This window comes from Eulemur rufifrons, chromosome 23 (assembly GCF_041146395.1).
Source record: "Eulemur rufifrons isolate Redbay chromosome 23, OSU_ERuf_1, whole genome shotgun sequence".
Classification (NCBI taxonomy): domain Eukaryota; kingdom Metazoa; phylum Chordata; class Mammalia; order Primates; family Lemuridae; genus Eulemur; species Eulemur rufifrons.
In genome coordinates, this window is record NC_091005.1 from 17,150,446 (window position 1) to 17,170,003 (window position 19,558).

General features: G+C 39.7%; 1 protein-coding gene across 1 annotated transcript in view; it reads right to left on the reverse strand.

Annotated features, from left to right (window-relative positions):
* DUXB (double homeobox B) overlaps positions 1-19,558 on the reverse strand; it is a 31,563-nt gene that overhangs the window by 6,554 nt on the left and 5,451 nt on the right. The window contains exon 3 of the mRNA XM_069456418.1: positions 708-813. Coding sequence (XP_069312519.1) covers positions 708-813 — 106 coding nt within the window. The remainder of the gene's footprint in view (positions 1-707; positions 814-19,558) is intronic.

The window sequence follows — 19,558 nt, forward strand, 5'->3', positions numbered from 1 at the left end:
TAGTTCACTATGGGATTTGACTTTATAACACTATTGATTCTGTTTCTCTGATTGAATCCTGACTGATAACAGATGTTGTGGAGGTGCTTCTATAAGAATAGCATCATACAGATATATATTTATATATTACATATTTTAAATGTAAAGTATAAATAAATATAACTTAAATGATATAAGCAATATATTTATATAGTTAATGCCTCTAAGGCACTAATGACTCTAGTCCTAGTGACAAGGAGGTAGTCCAGGGCATCATGTGGCAAATATTGCCACTGGATAGCCCCAGCTTAGTGCCACATTTACCAGCAGCAGTGACCAACACTGACTCCCCAATATGGGACCACTTCCTGAGGTAATAACCTGGTGACATGCAATACATTGGACTACTTCTATTGGGAAAGGGTCATTGCATTGTTCTTATTGGAACAGATACTCTGGATACAGATTTATCTTCCCTACGTGTAATGCTCTGCCAAAATTGCTATCTGCGGACTTACAGAATGTCTTATCCACCGTCATGGCATTCCACAAAGCATTGCTCCTGATCAAGGAACTCACCCCACAGCAAATAAAGTGTGGCAACAGGCCTATACTCATGAAATCCATTGGTCTCACCAGGATCCCCATCATCCTAAAGCAGTGGTCTTGATAGACTGGTGGAATGACCTTTTAAAGACTCAATTATAACACCAGCTAGGTGTTAATACCTTGAGGGGCAGAGGCAATATTCCCCAGGATATTATAAATGCTCTTAATCAGCATCCAATATATGCTGCTCTTTCTCTCATAGCCAGGATTCACTAGCATAGGAATCTGGGGGTGGACGTGGAAGGGGTTCCACACACTGTTATCCCTGGTGATTCACTGGCAAAATTTTTGCTTCCCACCCCTTTGACCTTAGCCTCTGCTGGTCTAGAGGTTTTAATTCCAAAAGGAGGAATGCTTCTACCAGGAGACACAGCAAAGATTCCATTGAAGTGGAAGTTGAGACTGCCATAGGGCTGCTTTAGGTTCCTCATGTCTCTGAATGAACAGGCAAAGAAGGGGGTTCCGTACTGGCTGGGATGACTGATCCTGATTACCAAGGAGGAACTGGGTTGCTACTACACAAGCATACCTCTGGATTACACGACATCCTTTAGGGCAACTCTCAGTACTACCAAGCCCTGTGATGAAAACCGAACCAATGGAAAACTACAACAACCCGGTTTAGGTGGGATTGCTAAAGGCCCAGATCATCCAGGAGTGAAGGTTTGGGTCATGCTACCAGGCAAAGACCCAAAACCAGCTGAGGTGCTTGATGAGGGCAAAGGAAATATGAATTGGTAGTGGAAGACAACTGTTAATACCAGCTATGACCATGTGACCAGTTGCAGAAACGAGGACTGTACTAATTATGATAATTTTGTTATGAATATGTTTGTATATACAAATGCTCCTTGACTTACAATGAGGTTACATCCAGATAAACCCATTGTAAGTTGAAAATATTCTAAGTCAAAAATGCTTTTAATACACCTAACCTACCAAACATCATACCTTAGCCTAGCCTACCTTAAACATGCTTGGAACACTTACATAAACCTACAGTTGGGCAAAAACATCTAACACAAAGCCCATTTTATAATAAAGCATGGAATATGTCATGTACTGTATATCAGTAGCCCAGGAAAAGATCCAAATTCAAAATTTAAACTACATCGAAATTTCACACCATCGTACAGTCAAAAAATAGTAAGTTGAACCATGGTAAGTTGGGGTCTGTCTATATATTAACAAAATATTTTTTGTTTTCTTCTCTGTTATCCACTTAACATCTAATTTAAGATGTACTAATAATAGTTAACCTTTTACCACAGTATTTAAGGAGTGTCAAAAGAGAAGTATGAACATCACCCAGAGATCTTGTATCCTCTTTTGGGGAAAGGGTTAGCATATTTCTGGTGGTGGGCAGGATAGTTGTATCATGTTAGGCAGAAGAATCACTTTGTTATTGTCTTTAGAAATGACTTATAGGTACAGGAGATATGTGTGTGGTTTCCTGGTTGAGAAGGTATGGACAGAGATGGTCAGTTTTATGTGTCAATTTGGTTAGTTTGCAGTCCCCAGTTATTCAAACATGCATTTAGGTGTTTCTGTGAAGGTATTCGGGAGATGTGATTACAATTCATAGTCATTTGACTTTAAGGGTTATTATCCTAGAAAATGTGCGTGGGTCTGAGTCAATCAGAGTGGAGGCTTCCCTGAGAAGAAATTCTGTCTGTTGACAGCTGCTTCAGCTCATGGCCAAGAGTTCCAGCCTGCCTCAGGGACCTCAGACTTGCATAGCAGGGAAGTAGGGAGTAGGGAAAAAGCCAGAGGTTTATTATTATTATTCTCTCACTCAGCAATCAATACAGAAAACATCTGTGACCTCTGGACACCAGGAAGTGTGTGGGGATTTCTCCCCACCACCAACAGATAAATCAATTTCTGCAGCAGACACCAGCTGGGCGTCCTTTAATTCAATTCAATTCTGATACTATCTATCTATCTGGAGATAGTGTCAGATCCCACAGGTTGAGGGCTCAGGCCCACAAAAATGCCTCCCGCTTCCCATGCCAATTGCAAACCCCAAGTTGTTTCACCTGTGCTTCCGGTTGGCCAGCTGTATATTGGGTTTTCCACAACCCCCTCATTAGGTTTGGTTTATTTGCTAGAGCAGCTCACAGAACTCAGGGAAATACTTACATTTACCAACTTATTATAAAAGATGTCACAAAAGATACAGATGAAGCTGTGCACAGGGGCAGGGCATGTGGGGAGGCAGGTGGAGGTTCGGTGCCTTCTCCACCCTGGGGTCACCACCCTCCAGGAACTTCCATGTGTTCAGCTCTTCAGAAACCCCTGGAACCCAGTCCTTTGGCCTTTTTATGGAAGCTTCATTACATAGGCATGATTAATTAAATCACTGACCACAGGTGATCCACTCAACCTTCAGCCCCTCTCCCCTCCCTGGGGGGTTTTGGGGGAGGGGCTGAAAGCCCCACCCTCTCATCCTGCCTGGGTCTTTCCAGGGGCCAGCCCCCATCCTGAAGCTGTCTAGTGGAAGGCAGTTATCAGCCAACTCATTAGCATACCAAAAAACACTATTACTTTGGAGATTCCAAGGATTTTAGAAGTTATGTGCCAGGAATGGGACTAAGACCAAATATTAATTTCATAGTATCACACCTAGCTAGCCTACTTCTGGTCATATAAGCCAATTATTTACAATAAGTCTCTACATATATACAGGTTTTGTTTCTCTGGTTGAACCCTGACTGATACAGTCATCAAATTATTTATTTTGAGATGATGACATTGAAAAACAAGAAAAATTATATATGTGGGTTTGTCTTGGGGGATGGGCCATGAGTGATACAAAACCTTGTTGAATCCTAGAAAGAGGGCAACTCATTTTATGGCCCTGTAAACTTGCCATGAAAACCTGGAAGGTAGTAAATGAGACAAGTCCTCTTGTGCCTTAAGGCAAGGAAAACAAAATATCACTATCAATGACTCATCTGCTCTTGGCTACTGTGGCCTGGGTACATCAAAAATGAAATGAGCTCAGAAAGGAATGTGCTGCTCAACAGGAAAAAAAAGGGTATGAACTACAAGGTAAGACCCACAGACAGATTTTATGCTCAGTTAAAATGAGCAAATAAAAACCTGGAGACACATTTCCTAACAAAAAATATATACAAGCCGGGCACAGTGGCTCACACCTATAATCCTAGCACTCTGGGAGGCGGGGGTGAGGATCGCTTGAGATCAGGAATTTGAGAGCAGCCTGAGCAAGAGCGAGACCCATCTCTACAGAAAATAGAGAAAAAAAAATTAGCCGGGTGTGGTGGAGCTCGCCTGTAGTCCCAGCTACTTGGGAAGCTGAGGCAGAAGGATCACTTGAGCCCAGGAGTTTGAGGTTGCTGTGAGCTAGGGTGATACCAGGGCACTCTAGCCTGGGCGACAGAGTGAGACTCTGTCTCAAAAAAAAAAAAAAAAAACCCACACAAAAAAAACCCAATTAAAAAATAAAAAACTCCTATAAAAAAATATACATACACATAGTGAAAAAAATGCAACAATCAACCCTGGGTTGTGGCTGTCACATCTTTGGTTTAAAGCAATGATTGCATTAAAATTTCTACCAATAAATCATTCCTTTATTATTAATATTTTAAAGAAAGTATTCCTGTATACAGGACTGCCACAGAAAAAAATGGTGTATGGTTTCGATACAGAAAACCGATAAACTGAAAATATTTTAATAAGATAAGAGAAAGAAAAATTAGCCAGAATGAATTGGAGAGGCTAAGTGCACCTGGAAGGGATTTCTCCCCACCACCAACAGATCAATCAATTCTGCAGCAGAGTCTCTTAATTCAATTCATTTCTGATACTATCTACCTGGAGATAGCGTCAGCTCCCACAAGAATGCCTCCCGCTTCCCATGCCAATAGCAACCCCCAAGTTGTTTCACCTGTGCTTCTGGTTGGCCAGCTATAAATCGGGGTTCCTACGACCCCCTCATTAGGTTTGGTTTATTTGCTAGAGCGGTTCACAGAACTCAGGGAAACAGTTATATTTACCAACTTCTCATAAAAGATGTCACAAAGGATACAGATGAAGCGGTGCACAGGGGCAGGGCATGTGGGGAGGCAGGTGGAGGTTCGGTGCCTTCTCCACTCCGGGGTCACCACCCTCCAGGAACATCCTCCAAGTGTTCAGCTCTTCAGAAACCCCTGGAACCCAGTCCTTTGGCCTTTTTATGGAAGCTTCATTACATAGGCATGATTAATTAAATCACTGACCACAGGTGATCCACTCAACCTTCAGCCCCTCTCCCCTCCCTGGGGGGCTTTGGGGGAGGGGTTGAAAGCCCCACCCTCTCATCCTGCCTGGGTCTTTCCAGGGGCCAGCCCCCATCCTGAAGCTGTCTAGTGGAAGGCAGTTATCAGCCAACTCATTAGCATACAAAAGACACTATTACTTTGGAGATTCCAAGGATTTTAGAAGTTATGAGCCAGGAATGGGACTAAGACCAAATATTAATTTCACAGTATCACACCTAACCTACCTCTGGTCATATAAGCCAATTATTTATAATAAGTCTCCACATATATACAGGTTTTGTTTCTCTGGTTGAACCCTGACTGATATAGTCATCAAATTATTTATTTTGAGATGATGACATAACAGGAAAAATTATATATGTGAGTTTGTCTTGGGAGATGGGCCATGAGTGATGCAAAACCTTGTTGAATCCTAGAAAGAGGGCAACTCATTTTATGCCCCTGTAAATTTTTTGGTAAACCTGTGTCAGCCATGAAAACCTGGAAGGCAGTAAATGAGACAAGTCCTCTTGTGCCTTAAGGCAAGGAAAACAAAATATCACTATCATGATTCATCTGCTCTTGGCTACTGTGGCCTGGGTACATCAAAAATGAAATGATGGCCGGGCGCGGTGGCTCACGCCTGTAATCCTAGCACTCTGGGAGGCCGAGGCAGGTGGATCGCTCGAGGTCAGGAGTTCGAGACCAGCCTGAGCAAGAGTGAGACCCCCGTCTCTACTAAAAATAGAAAGAAATTATATGGACAACTAAAATATATACATACAAAAAATTAGCCGGGCATGGTGGTGCATGCCTGTAGTCCCAGCTACTCGGGAGGCTGAGGCAGGAGGATCGCTTGAGCCCAGGAGTTTGAGGTTGCTGTGAGCTAGGCTGAAGCCACGGCACTCACTCTAGCCTGGGCAACAGAGTGAGACTCTGTCTCAAAAAAAAAAAAAAAAAAAAAAAAAAAAAATGAAATGAGCTCAAAAAGAAATGTGTTGCTCAACAGGAAAAAAAAAAAAGTATGAACTACAAAGTTAGGCCCACAGACAGATTTTACGCTCATTTTAAATGAGGAAATAAAAACTTGGAGACATACTTCCTAACGAAAAAATATATACATAGTTAAAAAATGCAACAGTCAAACCTGGGTTGTGGCTGTCACATCTTTGGTTCAAAGCAATGACTGCATTAAAATTTCTACCAATGCATCATTCCTTTATTACTAATTTTTTTTTTTTTTTAGAGACAAGAGTCAATCTCTCTCTCTTTCTCACCCCCCGGGAAGAGTGCAGTGGCTTCATTGTAGCTCACTGCTGTTTAGGTCTGGAGCTGAGGGAGATATACAGAAGCCTCAGGTGTAGCAAAATGCTGTTTATTTGAACATTGGGGGCTTGGCTCCAGACCTATCAACTGCAACCTCCAACTCCTGGGCTCAGGCAATCCTTCTGCCTCAGCCTCCCGAGTAGCTGAGACTATAGGTGTGCACCACTATGCTGGCTAATTTTTCTATTTTTATTAGAGACAGGGTCTCATTTGTGCTCAGGCTGGTCTCGAACTCCTGACCTCAAGCGATCCTCCTGCCTAAGCCTCCCAGAGTGCTAGGATCGCAGGTATGAGCCACCACACTGGCCCATTATTAATATTTCAAGAAAGTATTCTGAAATACAATACTGCCAGAGAAAAAAACAGTATGTGCTTTTGACATAGAAAACTGGTAAGCTCAAGATATTTTAATTAAGTTAAGAGAAAGAAAAATTAGCCAGGATGAATTGAAGGAGAGGCTAAGTGCACCTGGAAGTGAATGCAAATCAGGTAGATTAATTGGTCTTTATTTGTGTGTACTTTTGTACGTCAGTGTATGTGTCTGCTTAAACCAAAAAAAATGATTTGTTTGGGTAAAAATAATGTTCTGTGTATTTCACCCTACAGGATCCTACGCAGATGGAGAAATCTCACGAGAACTATAGTCTCTAACGCCCTGTGAAACAAAACTATGGCAGGCCATTGTTTTGGACTAAGGTCCTGCATTAGGCCGCAACAGACCAGACCAAACCAACATGGAGTCCCTCATCCTAAATGTCACATAACAACATTGAAACTTTAAGGAAGGAGACAGATCCCCAAATAGCCCAATTTTTCCTGAAAACAGGAGATTTAAGTCTACCTGAGTCATAAGGAAGCCTGATAAGAAAGTCTCCTCTAACTGCCACAAAAAAGTAATCCAAAGTACCTGATGTTAATCAATCAGCTTTTTTCCCTATTGTTCTGTCCCCTTGCTCCCACTTTACAAAACCTGCTGCTCTACTATTGCCCAGTTGGAACTGCCATTCTATTTTGTAGAATGGAGGCTGCTCGAATTCTTACATCATGAATAAAAGCCAATTATATCTATAAATGTGTTGTAATTTTGTTATTTGACAGTCCCTACAAACGAAGCTAAGCAAGGTAAAGGAAACCCAAAGATCTAGTCTGGGCACCTCACCCAGGGAGTAGAAATTGACCAAGCTGGGAGGAAAAGTATCTTCAGCAAAGGGAGCACTCCCTCAAAACACCTCCTCAGCTGCATCTTGGTGTGTTGCTATGGCTCAGTGGGTGCGGTGGCTTTGTTCTTGGGCTTTGTTCTGGAACACAGCTGTGTTACTTGGAAATGGTTTAAATCATTTTGGTTCTTGATTTTAATATTGTTAGGCAAAGAAGTGCTCAGTTTAGGGTTAATCATTTCTCCCTACTGGTGCATAATCCTTCTGCGTACTCTACCCAATGTCTCATGCATCTTGAGGTTTCCACTTTGGATGGCAGGAGCAGGTAGTCTTTCCCACACTGTGGGATCTCAGGCACGGCCTCTCGTCCTCGCAGGTGGTTCTTTTCCTGGCTTTGAGTGGCTTACACACATACTGATCATATTCAGCTGTGCATTAGATGGAGCTCCCCCCACCCCACCCCTCTGCAGATCTCCAGGTTCTTTCTCTGCGTAGCTCTCTTTTTTCTGCTACTCTGTCTCTTGTACTCTGCCACCTGGGCCTCCCTGGACTCTCAGCTCTGTCTTCTCAACTCCAGGAGTCCAACAGGCTGTCCCTGGATTCCTTCTCCTTGCATTGTGGCCTGGGATCTCTTTCAAGGCAGTAATCTGGGGACAACTGTAGTGCTTACCTTCTTTGTTTCCTGTTTCACATGACCTTTGTTTCCTGTTTCACGTTGTCCTTTATTGCCTGATGTTCAGTGGCTGGCAAACCATTGTGTTGTTTATTTTGTCTAGTTTTTGTTTTTTTCTGGTGGAATGGAAATCCGGTCCCTGTTACTCCATCATGGCCAGAGGTTAATGTAAGGGTCAAGGGAAAACTTCACCTTCACCCTTTGAAAAAGGAACTGACAAAACGAAAAAGCAACTGACAAAAGGCAGGTTAAGAGGAGAAATGGCATACAAATGAATTAGTGTACAGTGAGGGAAAGTCACAGAGTGATTATTTCAACCTCCAATGGGGTACAGCTTATATACCATCTTGAGGTGAAAAAAATGGGGGCTCAGAGCATGGCCAAAAACAGGTTATGGTGGCAAATCAGGTCAGGGTGGCAAGATAGTTATTGGAGCGGGAGAAGAGGAGGTCTGGCTACCAATGGTGACCTTGTTTTGTAGACAAAACCTCACAGATAGCATCCCTCAGAGACAATAGATGGTAAAATATTTGTTTCAGATCTTTAAAGATGTCAGAATTTTATTTAATTAATCATTCCTACATCTAGATAAAGGAGGACCTCAGAGAAAGCCTGGCTTCGTCAATGCAGATTCTCTACAGATGCAAATCTCCCCCCGCCAAAAGACAGATTTTTAGCTATTCTTATATTTCCATCTGGCCTCTCTGAATAGCCATCTTGAACTATGTCAAAGAAATATGTGTGTGGGTGAAATATTTTGGTTTCCTTCACTAAGCTGCTATTACCTATCTCTGACACGGTGAAGTCAGGATTATTTTGAGTTATATGTTTTGAAGTCTACCACTAGGTGGCAGTGTTACACAGCTGAGATGCTTTTCGGATGTGGCACAAGGCCAAGCATTCCTAGTTTTTTCTAAGAGAGATATGAAATTATATATTTGGTCTTGGTTTGGGCACACCAGTCTGTTTTATTGAGCTCTATTTTATTTCTGTATCTGTTATCATGGAATTTTTACTTCAGTGTGAAATCTGTAAAGATATTTTGCCTAAAAGAATACATGCTATAGATTGAAATAATTTATGATATGCTAGGCCCCAGTAGTAGAAATGATACAGTTGTTAGGGAAATTTTCCACCTCAAAAGGGATTTAAATATATTAATGAAGGTATTCATTACCATTCATCTGTGTCTGGTATGTAAGACCAGCACAGAGAAGAAGGAACAGTGGTAGGAAATAAGGACAGGACAGTAGCTGGGGCCACATTGTGAAGGGCCGAGCTTGTTGCAACAAGAGTTTGGACTATGCCTTGTAGCCAGTGGAGATTAAATGATAGTTTCCAATTAAGTGATTAGTATGATAAAAATGGTATTTTAGGTTAAAGTCTCCAAGCTATTTTGATGGAACAGCCTTTGTGTATAATGTTTTAGTAACCATCCAATATATTTATATCTAGTTATATATAAATGATACATATGTGGTACTCTGCAAATACAGTGTGTAGATTACAAAATATATACAAAACTGAAGCGTGTGGTTACCCTAAGATGGTGTTGGCAAGTTTGAATTTTTTTGCAGGTTAGATGTCAGATCTGATTAGGTCAGTGTTTTATGCCATTATGGAGCTAATTTAAGAGCTTATGGTGGTGTAGATGACATTTTAGTCTTTCTGTTCTCTTGTTCGCTTCAGGAAATGTGAACATCTCAGTGAGCTTTCACTATCTCAAGACACTTGGCGTACTGCATGTGTTGCACAACCATTTCACATATGCATGGAGTAAGACTGCCAGTGTCGACCTCCGACGTACACATTGCAGGTCTAATTTATTTCTTATTTATTAATATAGAACAAGTGCTAATCAAAGATATACTATTTTATTCCTCACCAGTGGCTCATCCTGCACGTGTGGGCTAGATGTGCCTCCTTTGGAGACTCTGGCTACAGCATGGACAGGGTGCAGAGTGTGGGCAGCAGCTGAGCACACAGAGACCAAACACGAGGTTCTTGTCTGTTGGTAAAGAATCAGAGCAGAAATCAGTAAGACTTTGCTAATAAGTCTAGTTCAAAAGAACAACATTTATTTCATTTTAGCCTCTTGTAAATTAAAAAAAAATAAATCCCAGCGCAGGCTTGGAGGGTGAAGACAGCTTCCTGGAAACACTGACATCTCACTTGAGTCCTGTAGATGGAGTTCCAGTGAGTGGGATGAAGCAGAAGAGAGAATGTGGGGCAAAGTCTAGAGGAGGGTCTGATGGGGGGTGGCGAGAGAAACTACCTTGTATCTGAGAGATGGATGAGAGGAGGTGGGACTGGATGGAGGAGGGGAGATGTCCTCAGGGAGAATCCATCTAGCTGTTAGTATCTGTTTCAAATATGCAATCTGAGAAAAATCCAAGAGCAAAACCAAAATGGCACAGGAGCAAGAGGTACACTGGAACATTTGACCCGTGTTATCTGCCCCAGTATCATAGAAGTCGCCTGGAAAGACTCGAGGTGGCATCTGTCTCTCCATTTCTTGGCCCAACCATTAGTCTTCCAATGAGCATGGATACTTCACTCAAGAAGCTGAGTGTCCCAAGTGTAGCAAGAAAGATGTCACCTTCTAGCTCGGTTTTGCAGTTACCTTTCTCACAGGAACTCATAAATTACTGTTTAAAAATGGTACTGTCTACATAAAAGACATTACACAAATTCAGTGAAGGTTTGTCTCTTAATTACTATCATGGGAAGTATTAAAATCAATGTCTTTAGAGTAACGATTGTAAATACTTTATACCTGGACCCATTTGCAGCTAACTTCCCCCTCCCTGCAATTGCGTTTTGACCTTGTGAATCGGTTGATTGGAAAACTGCACCCCACTTCTTACTTCTGAGTGCGATGTTGTTACCAGCAGTTCAGTGGGATATTTCAGGATTCGTAGTTCTTAAATTCTGTCTTCTAGACAAACTTCAAAGTGATTTTTCATAGTGAAATATCAGAATTGTGGCCAGTTTTAGCTGATTACATTTTGAAAGCTGAAACAGGTAGAGCTAACATGTGTATAAGGGAACATCCACCAAGTATAATGGGAGACTTTTTAAAGCAGACCCCAGTGTAAACCTGATGTGAGTTGAACGTTTTTATTGGTACACTGATTCCTTACGTGGCTTTCAAGCTTCTATTACTGGAACCTTTCATGTTTTCCCAGTGCTCTGAGTATAGGAGTTATCGTCTTTGGAGATGCAGGACTGCTTGATGGGCTGACCGCACTCTCTGTGCACTTCAGTGAATTTTTGTAAATATATAGTCCTGCCCTGTCACTTCCTATCTCATGATTCAACTGTATTCTCCACAGCACTTAACCAGTATCTGACATTATCTTATTTGCTTATGCTATGTTTATTTTCTTTCTTCCTTCCTTCCTCTTTTTTTTTTGAGACAGGGTCTCACTCCGTTGCCCAGGCTAGACTGCAGTGTTGTCATCAGAGCTTACTGCAACCTCAAACTCCTAGACTCGTGTGATCCTCCTGCCTCAGCTTGTCAAGCAGTTGCGACTACAGGTGCGTGCCACCATACCTGGCTAATTTTTCTATTTTTTGTAGAGATGGGTCTCAGTATGTTGCCCAGGCTAGTCTCGAACTCCAGGCCTCAAGTGATCCTCTTGTCTTGGCCTCCTTTGGGAGTGCTGGGATTACAGGCATGAACCACTTACCCAGCTTTTTTAAAAACCTTCTTGATTTTTTGATTTATTTTATTTTATTTTTTTTTTTTGGGACAGGGTCTCATTCTGTTGCCTGGGCTAGAGTGCAGTCGTGTCATCATAGCTCACTGCAGCTTCAAATTCCTGGGCTCAAGTGATTCTCTTGTCTTAGCCTCCTGAGTAGCTGGGACTACGGGCATGCACCACCACTCCTGGCTAATTTTTCTATTTTTTGTAGAGATAGGGTTTCACTATATTGCTCACACTGGTCTCGAACTCCTAGCCTGAAGTGATCCTCTCATCTTGGCCTCTCAAAGTGCTAGGATTACAGGCATGAGCCACCACACTTGGCCTTGCTTATGCTATGTTTATTTTCTATCTCCCTTCATTAAAATGTAAAACTACTCGAGGTCAGGGGCCTTATCTTTCTTGTTCATCATGTGTCAACTGTGCCCAGATAGGACTTGGCACAAATTGAGTCATCAATACAAAATTATTGATTATGTGAATAAACGAGAGTGCATAATGCTACCTGATGTCATGTCCATTGTCATCATCGTCAATATCAAGAATAATTTATTAAGCAGTATCACAGTGTTGCACAACCCCAGGGGCTGTGCCTGCGTGGCACAGGACCAGCCCTGGCAGAAAACAGACGGAAGCCAAGAAGGACCTGATCAAATATAAATTTGTCATCAAAGTTGCTCCTGAATAACATACGAGTGAATTCCATTATATTTGAAATCATCTTATAACGAGGATCTCCGGGTAGTTAAAATAAACACCTTTGGGCTCCCCAGGGAGCCACCTTAGACTGAGTACAAACACCGCTCAACAATCAACAGCTTTAGAGGCAAAGTTCTCAGCAGCCTTTTTGTTGGAAGATTCATAATCACAGCAAGAAACTTTTTGCATAGAAACAAGTATACACACAAAATAATTTTTTTATCAAGTTTGTATTAAATGCTATCTAAAATTAATTTAGAGAAATAGTTCCATTTAATTGACTGATTTGGGTAGGATAAAATGGTAATAATTGTTTTACATGGTATTTAAATTTCATTACTTGAATTTCTTATTGCTGCTTTTCACGTGAGAATTACCTTTGCAAATAGGACATAATAGAAAGCTTTTTGAAAAGCTTTTACTTGCATTTCCTCTTGGAGGGTACTGGTGTTGTATTCAGGGACTGGAGACTCACACAGGCATAATGAGAAGATGAATGTGCATCCACCTTACAGGTGTCTCCAGCTCTTGACTTTGTTCTTCCCCCAGGCGGGATGAAGTGAATACAGAATGTCTTGCAGTTGAATAATTCGACTGCTTTCAGGCAAGAATTTTTGTGATGTTATAAAAATTGAGATCTAAAAGGGAACTTAACCTTCAGTTCATTCTTTTGATGTATTTTGCCTGAAGCAGGGTGCTCGGACCTGTTATCTCAAATAGGCAATATAAAAATATCTTTCTAATTCACTCCTACAGTTGAAAGATCCTTATGGATTGAAATTACTGTGATCTATCAAAATTCACTATGTTGTAGAAATAAAATAAAATCACATGTCAGATGAGAAATGATGACAACAATGGACCAGCTTATTATGAAGCTTAAAATGAAAATGCTTTATTGGCAATGCTATTGGACTTATGAAAGATTGAGAATATGTGTCAAAATCAGAGCAGCCACGGTGCTGGTGTTTTTCTCATCCTTATTAATGTGGCTTGTTTGCCATACGCTTAAGGACAGGCTTTTGGAATCAGTAGCAATATTTGGCTTAATTGCATGTCTTTTGTAAAAAATTTAGGATGTAAATTACACATCATAAAATTCACCATTTTAAAGTGTCCAATTCAGTGGTTTTGAGTATATTTGCAAGACTGTGCAACCACCCTGACTATTTAATTCTAGAATATTTTTATCCACTCAAAAAGATGAAACCACTACTGTACTTTCTGTCCTTATGGATTTGCCTATTCTGCACATTTCATATAAACTGAGTCAAATAATAAGTATGCTTTTGTGTCTGACTACTTTCACTTAGCATGTTTTCCTTTTTTTTTTTTCTTTTTAGACAGTCTTGCTCTGTTGCCCCAGGTAGAGTGCAGTGATGTTATAGCTCACTGCAATCTCAAACTCCTGGGCTCAAGTGCCCATCAATACATGAGTGGATTAATAAAATGTGGTATATGTATTCCATGGAGTATTATTCAGCTATAAAAAAATGGTTAACTAATACTTTTTGTAACAACTGGATGGAACTGAAAACCATCCTTCTAAGTGACGTATCACAAGAATGGAAAAACCACATGTACTCATTACATTGGAACTAATAGATCAATACTCACATGCACATACGGTAGTAAAATTCAACAGAATTCAAGCAGGTGAGAAGGCTGGGTAAATTCATTCCTAATGGGTACAATGCACACTATCTGGGTGACTGGGTGATTGGATACACTTATAACTTTCTCATAGCAGTTGTGCAATTTTACATCTCTACCTGCAATGTTAAACTATACAAAAGCAATTCATGTAACCAAAACGTTTGTACTCCCATAATATTCTGAAATAAACAAAACAAAACAAAACAAACAAAAAAACAACTCCTGGGCTCAAGTGATCCTCCTGCCTCTAACTCCTGGCGGCTGGGACTATAGGCATTTGCCACCACACCCAGCTATTTTTCTGCTTTTAGAAGAGACGGGGTCTTACTCTTGCTTCAGGCTGGTCTTGAACTCCTGAGCTCAAGTGATCCTCCCACCTCGGCCTCCCAGAGTGCTGGGATGACAGGTGTGAGCCACTGCCTTAGCATGTTTTCAAGATTCATCTATGTTGTATCATGTATCAGTATTTCATTCCTTTTTATGACTGAATACTATTCCATTATATTGAGATGTCATATTTTATTTATCTGTTCATAAGTTGATGGGCATTTGCTTTGTTTCCACTTTTTGGCTACTATGAATAATGCTGTTATGAAGATTTGTGTATAAGTTTTTGTGTAAACACATGTTTTCATTTCTTTCTTTTTTTTTTTTTTAATAGTGAGGGTCTTGCTCTGTTGCCTGGGCTACAGGGCAGTGGCGCCATCATAGCTCACTGCAATCTCAAACTCCTGGGTCTCAAACTATCCTGGCTCAGCCTCTTGAATAGCTAGGACTACAGGTGTGTGGCACCATGCCTAGTTAATTTTTTAAAAAAAATTTTTGTAGAGATGGGGGTCTCTCTATGTTGCCCAGGCTGGACTTGAATTCCTGACCTCAAGCAATCCTCCTGCCTTGACCTCCCCAAGTGCTGGGATTACAGGTGTGAGCCACCATGCCTGGCCTATTTTCATTTCTCTTGAGTGTATACATAGGAGAGGAATTCCTACATGATACAGTAACTCTATGTTTAACTCTCTGAAGAATAGCCAGACTTTCTCACAGCAGCTGTCCAATTTTACATCTCCACCTGCAATGTATAAGGGCTCCAATTTCTCTATATCCTTGCCAATACTTGTTATTTTCCATTTTTAAAATCATGGCCATTTTAGTAGGCATGAATGGGCACCTTACTGTGGTTTTGATTTTCACTTCTCTAATGACTAAGGAATGATGTTGAATACTTTCTCATGTGCTTATTTGCTATCTATATCTATCTATCTAAATAAATATTTAGAGAAATGTCCGTTTGAACCCTTTCCCATTTTTTGCGTTGTCTTTTTATTATTAGATTATAAGAGTTATTTATATATTCTGGGTACTATGCCCTTATTATACATACGATTTGCAAATATCTTCTTCCATCCTATGGACTGTATTTTTTGATGATGTCTTTTGCTCTCTCTGGTACCAGAATGCAGGGTGTTGGTTTCCAAGGCTATTACCGGTGAGACAGATAGTGGAGGATGTTGCTAGGCTAAGTTAGAACACCACAAAGCTTCCTGTTTTTATGACTATTTAGCCAATTTTTCTTCAATAAATGCTCCTTGGTTGCTACAAGCCTTTGGGTAATTTTCCAGAGATCTGAAAAAGTTGTTTCTGACAACTTTTGTCAATTTTTAAATTGCTTTTATGGGGGGGAGGTTAAATTTGAGAAGGTTCTCATTCTGACATTTTCACTGATACCATCTCAAGCAGATGTCTTATTTTACAGTGGAATGACTACCTTGGGTATATAATTTGTGTTTGGTTTTTTCATCCCGATTTGTCCAATCATGTGGATGCCATAGAAAGATTGACTTGAGCTTCTTTTAAGTCTGTTATCACAAATTGAGTTTTTTTATTGGATATCATCCCTGTAGTTTTATAATCTATAAATTTAGGGAGCTGATAACAGCCTTAGAGATTGGTCGATGGATTGACCCTTTTGTTTTACACATGAGAAAAGTGACACCCCTTGCAAAGTGAAGTGCATTGCCCAGCTCCTTCCGCTAGTTGGAAGCTGGAGAACTGAGGTCCTCTGACTGCAGGCTAGAGCTCTAATAGAAACACGTGGTCCAAATCCTTCTCTGTAAATTTCCAGAGTCTCATCACCCCACACCCAGCCTTCTATATGCGATTGCTCTTTTTGTTTGGGCATGTGGGCCAGTTCCTGTGACTCTAAAAATGATGAGTATTGTAAGGCCCACACACAGCCCCACAGCTATTCTAATGGACTTAGTTTTATCATTGGTATGATTTTGGGATTATACAAATTCATGGGCCCCATGATGCAGCTAGCAGTTAAAAGGTGTGGTAGCAAACACATTTTTTGTCTAGCTCTTCTCATTTATTACTAAAACATGCTTGGTCAGATGGCCTCAAGAATGGCTTCTGCATAGTTAAAGAAAAAACAATGGTTTTAAAAATAAAAGTTCAGTGCTAAAATTTAGTCGTATAAGTGTTCTTTTAATTTTTTTTTTTTTTTTTTTTTTTGAGACAGAGTCTCACTCTGTTGCCCAGGCTAGAGTGAGTGCCGTGGCGTCAGCCTAGCTCACAGCAACCTCAAACTCCTGAGCTCAAGGGATCCTCCTGTCTCAGCCTCCCGAGTAGCTGGGACTACAGGCATGCACCACCATGCCTGGCTAATTTTTTTCTATATATATATTTTTAGCTGTCCATATAATTTCTTTCTATTTTTTTTAGTAGAGATGGGGTCTCGCTCTTGCTCAGGCTGGTCTCGAACTCCTGAGCTCAAAGGATCTGCCCATCTCAGCCTCCCAGAGTGCTAGGATTACAGGCGTGAGCCACTGCGCCCGGCCTAATTTTTTTAATTTAATTTTTTTTAATTTCAGAATTTTAAGGGGTACACATGTTTGGGTTACATGATTTGCTTTTTTACAGTTTGAGACAAAGTTGTAAGTGTGCCTTTCACCCAGTTAGTATGCACAGCCAATAAATGTTCTTTGAAACCACTTGTTTTTAAGAACCTCAGGGACATTCTCTGATTGACGTTTGTATTAGTTTGCTAGGGTTGCCATAAAAAAGTACCTCAGACTGGGTGGTTTAAACAGAAATTTATTTTCTCCTAATTTTGGAGACTAAAGTCTAAGGTCAAGGTGTTAGCAGGATTGTTTTTTTCTGAGGCCTCTCTCCTTGGCTTGTAGGTGGCTGTCCTCTCAATGTGTCTTCACATGGTCTTCCCTCTGTAACAGTGTCCTAATTGTCTCTTCTTATAAGGACACTAGTCATATTGGATTAGGGCCCACCCTAATGGCCTAATTTTAACTTAATTACCTCTTTAAATACACCAGTAAAAAACAGACACTGTCAGATCGGATAAAAAAACAACCCCCCAAACTCCAATTATATGTTGTCTATAAGTAAGCCACTTTAAACATAAAGACACAGATAAAGAGTAAAAGAATGGAGAAAGCTTTACCATGTTAATATAAAAAAACAAATGGAGTAGCTATGTTAATTTTAGACAAAGATGACTTTAGAATGGGGAAAATTATCAATGATAAAAAGAGCCTTTAAATAATGAAAACAAGGTTAATTCTCCAAGAAGTCATAACAACTCTTACTGTGCACACACCTAACAACTGAGCGTCAAAATACATGAAATATAAAACTGATAGAACTGATCACTACTGATCTGATACACAATAAATGGATAATGAAGGAACATTATAAATAACTCTGTGCTCATATATCTGATAACTTAGATGAAATAGACCAATTGGACAGAAACTACTAAAACTCAAACAAGAAGAAATAGATGGTCTGAATAGGTATACATCTATTAAAGATTTTGAATCAGTATTTAATAAAATGCCAAAAATGAATACAACAGTTTCAGATGGTTTTGCTAGTGAATTTTACCAAATATTTAAGGAAGAAATGACACCGATTCTCTACAATTTTTTCCAGAAAATAGAAGCAGAAGGAATGCTGTCTAACTCATTCTATGAGGCTAGCATTACATCAACCCCCAAACCAGATAAAAACATTGTAAGAAAGGACAATAACAGATCAACATTTCTTCTGAACATACATGCAGAAATACTTAACAAAATATTAGCAAATTGAATGCAACAATGAATAAAAAATTATACTCATGACCGAGTAGGATTTATTCCAGGTATTTAAGGCTCTTTTAACATTAAAAAAATCAATCGATATATTCCACCACATCAACAGATTGGAGAAGAAAAAAAAATCATAATATGCATATACGCAAAAAAAAATTGACAAAATTCCACACTTTTTCATAATAAAACCTTTCAGCAAACTAGGAACAGAGAGAAACTTTCTCAACTTGATAAAGAATATTAAAAAAAACCCCTACAGCTTACATCATACATATTGGTGAAAAAAGATGTTTTCCTCTAAGCTTCAGAAAATTACAAGGATGTCACCTCTCACCCTTCCTAATCAATATTGTACTGGAAGTTCCAGCTAGTGCATATAAGACAAGAAAAGTAAACAGAAGGTATACAGATTAGAAAGGAAGAAATAAAGTTGTCTTTGTTAGCAGAAGACATGATTGTCCATGTAGAAAATCCAGAAGAATGGATAATAAAAGTCAGGAACCAATAAGTGATTATAGCCTCCTTATAGGAAACAAGGTTAATACACAAAATCCAATTGCTTTCCTATATATGTGAAATGAAGAATTAGAATTCGAAATTAAAAACACAATACAATTTGTACTAGTATCAAAAATATTTAAGAAAGATATGGGTAGCATCTACATAGGAAAAATTACAAATTTCTTTTTAAAAATTTTATTTTATTTAAAAAAATTTTATTTTTAATTATTATGGGTATATGATAGTTGTATATCTTTATAGGGTACATGTGATGTTTTGGTACAGGCATACAATGTGAATTAATCAAATCAGGGTAATTGGGGTATCCATCACCTCAGACATTCAACATTTCTTTGCGGTAGGAACATTTCAATTCCATTCGTTTAGTTATTTTAAAGTATACTCTAACTTATTGTTGATTATAGTCACTTTGTTGTGCTATTAAATATTGCTCATTCTATCTAACTATATTTTTGCACCCATTAACCATCCCCACTTTATTCTCTGCCTCCCTGCTGCCCTTCTCAGCCTATAGTAACCATCATTCTACTCTCTGTCTCCATGAGATCAATTGTTTTTAATATTTAGCTCCCACATATGAGTGAGAAAATGCAAGATTTGCCTTTCTGTGCTTGGCTTATTTTACTTAACATGATGTTCTCCAGTTCTATCTATGTTGTTGCAAATTGCAGGGTTTCATTCTTTTTTGTGGCTCTATAATATTCCATTGGTATATGTACCACAAGTTCTTTATCCATTCATCCATTGATGGACACTTAGGTTGATTCCAAATCTTGGCTATTGTGAATAGTGCTGCAATAAACATGAGAGTACAGATAACTTTTCAACATACTAAATTTGCCTCCTTTGG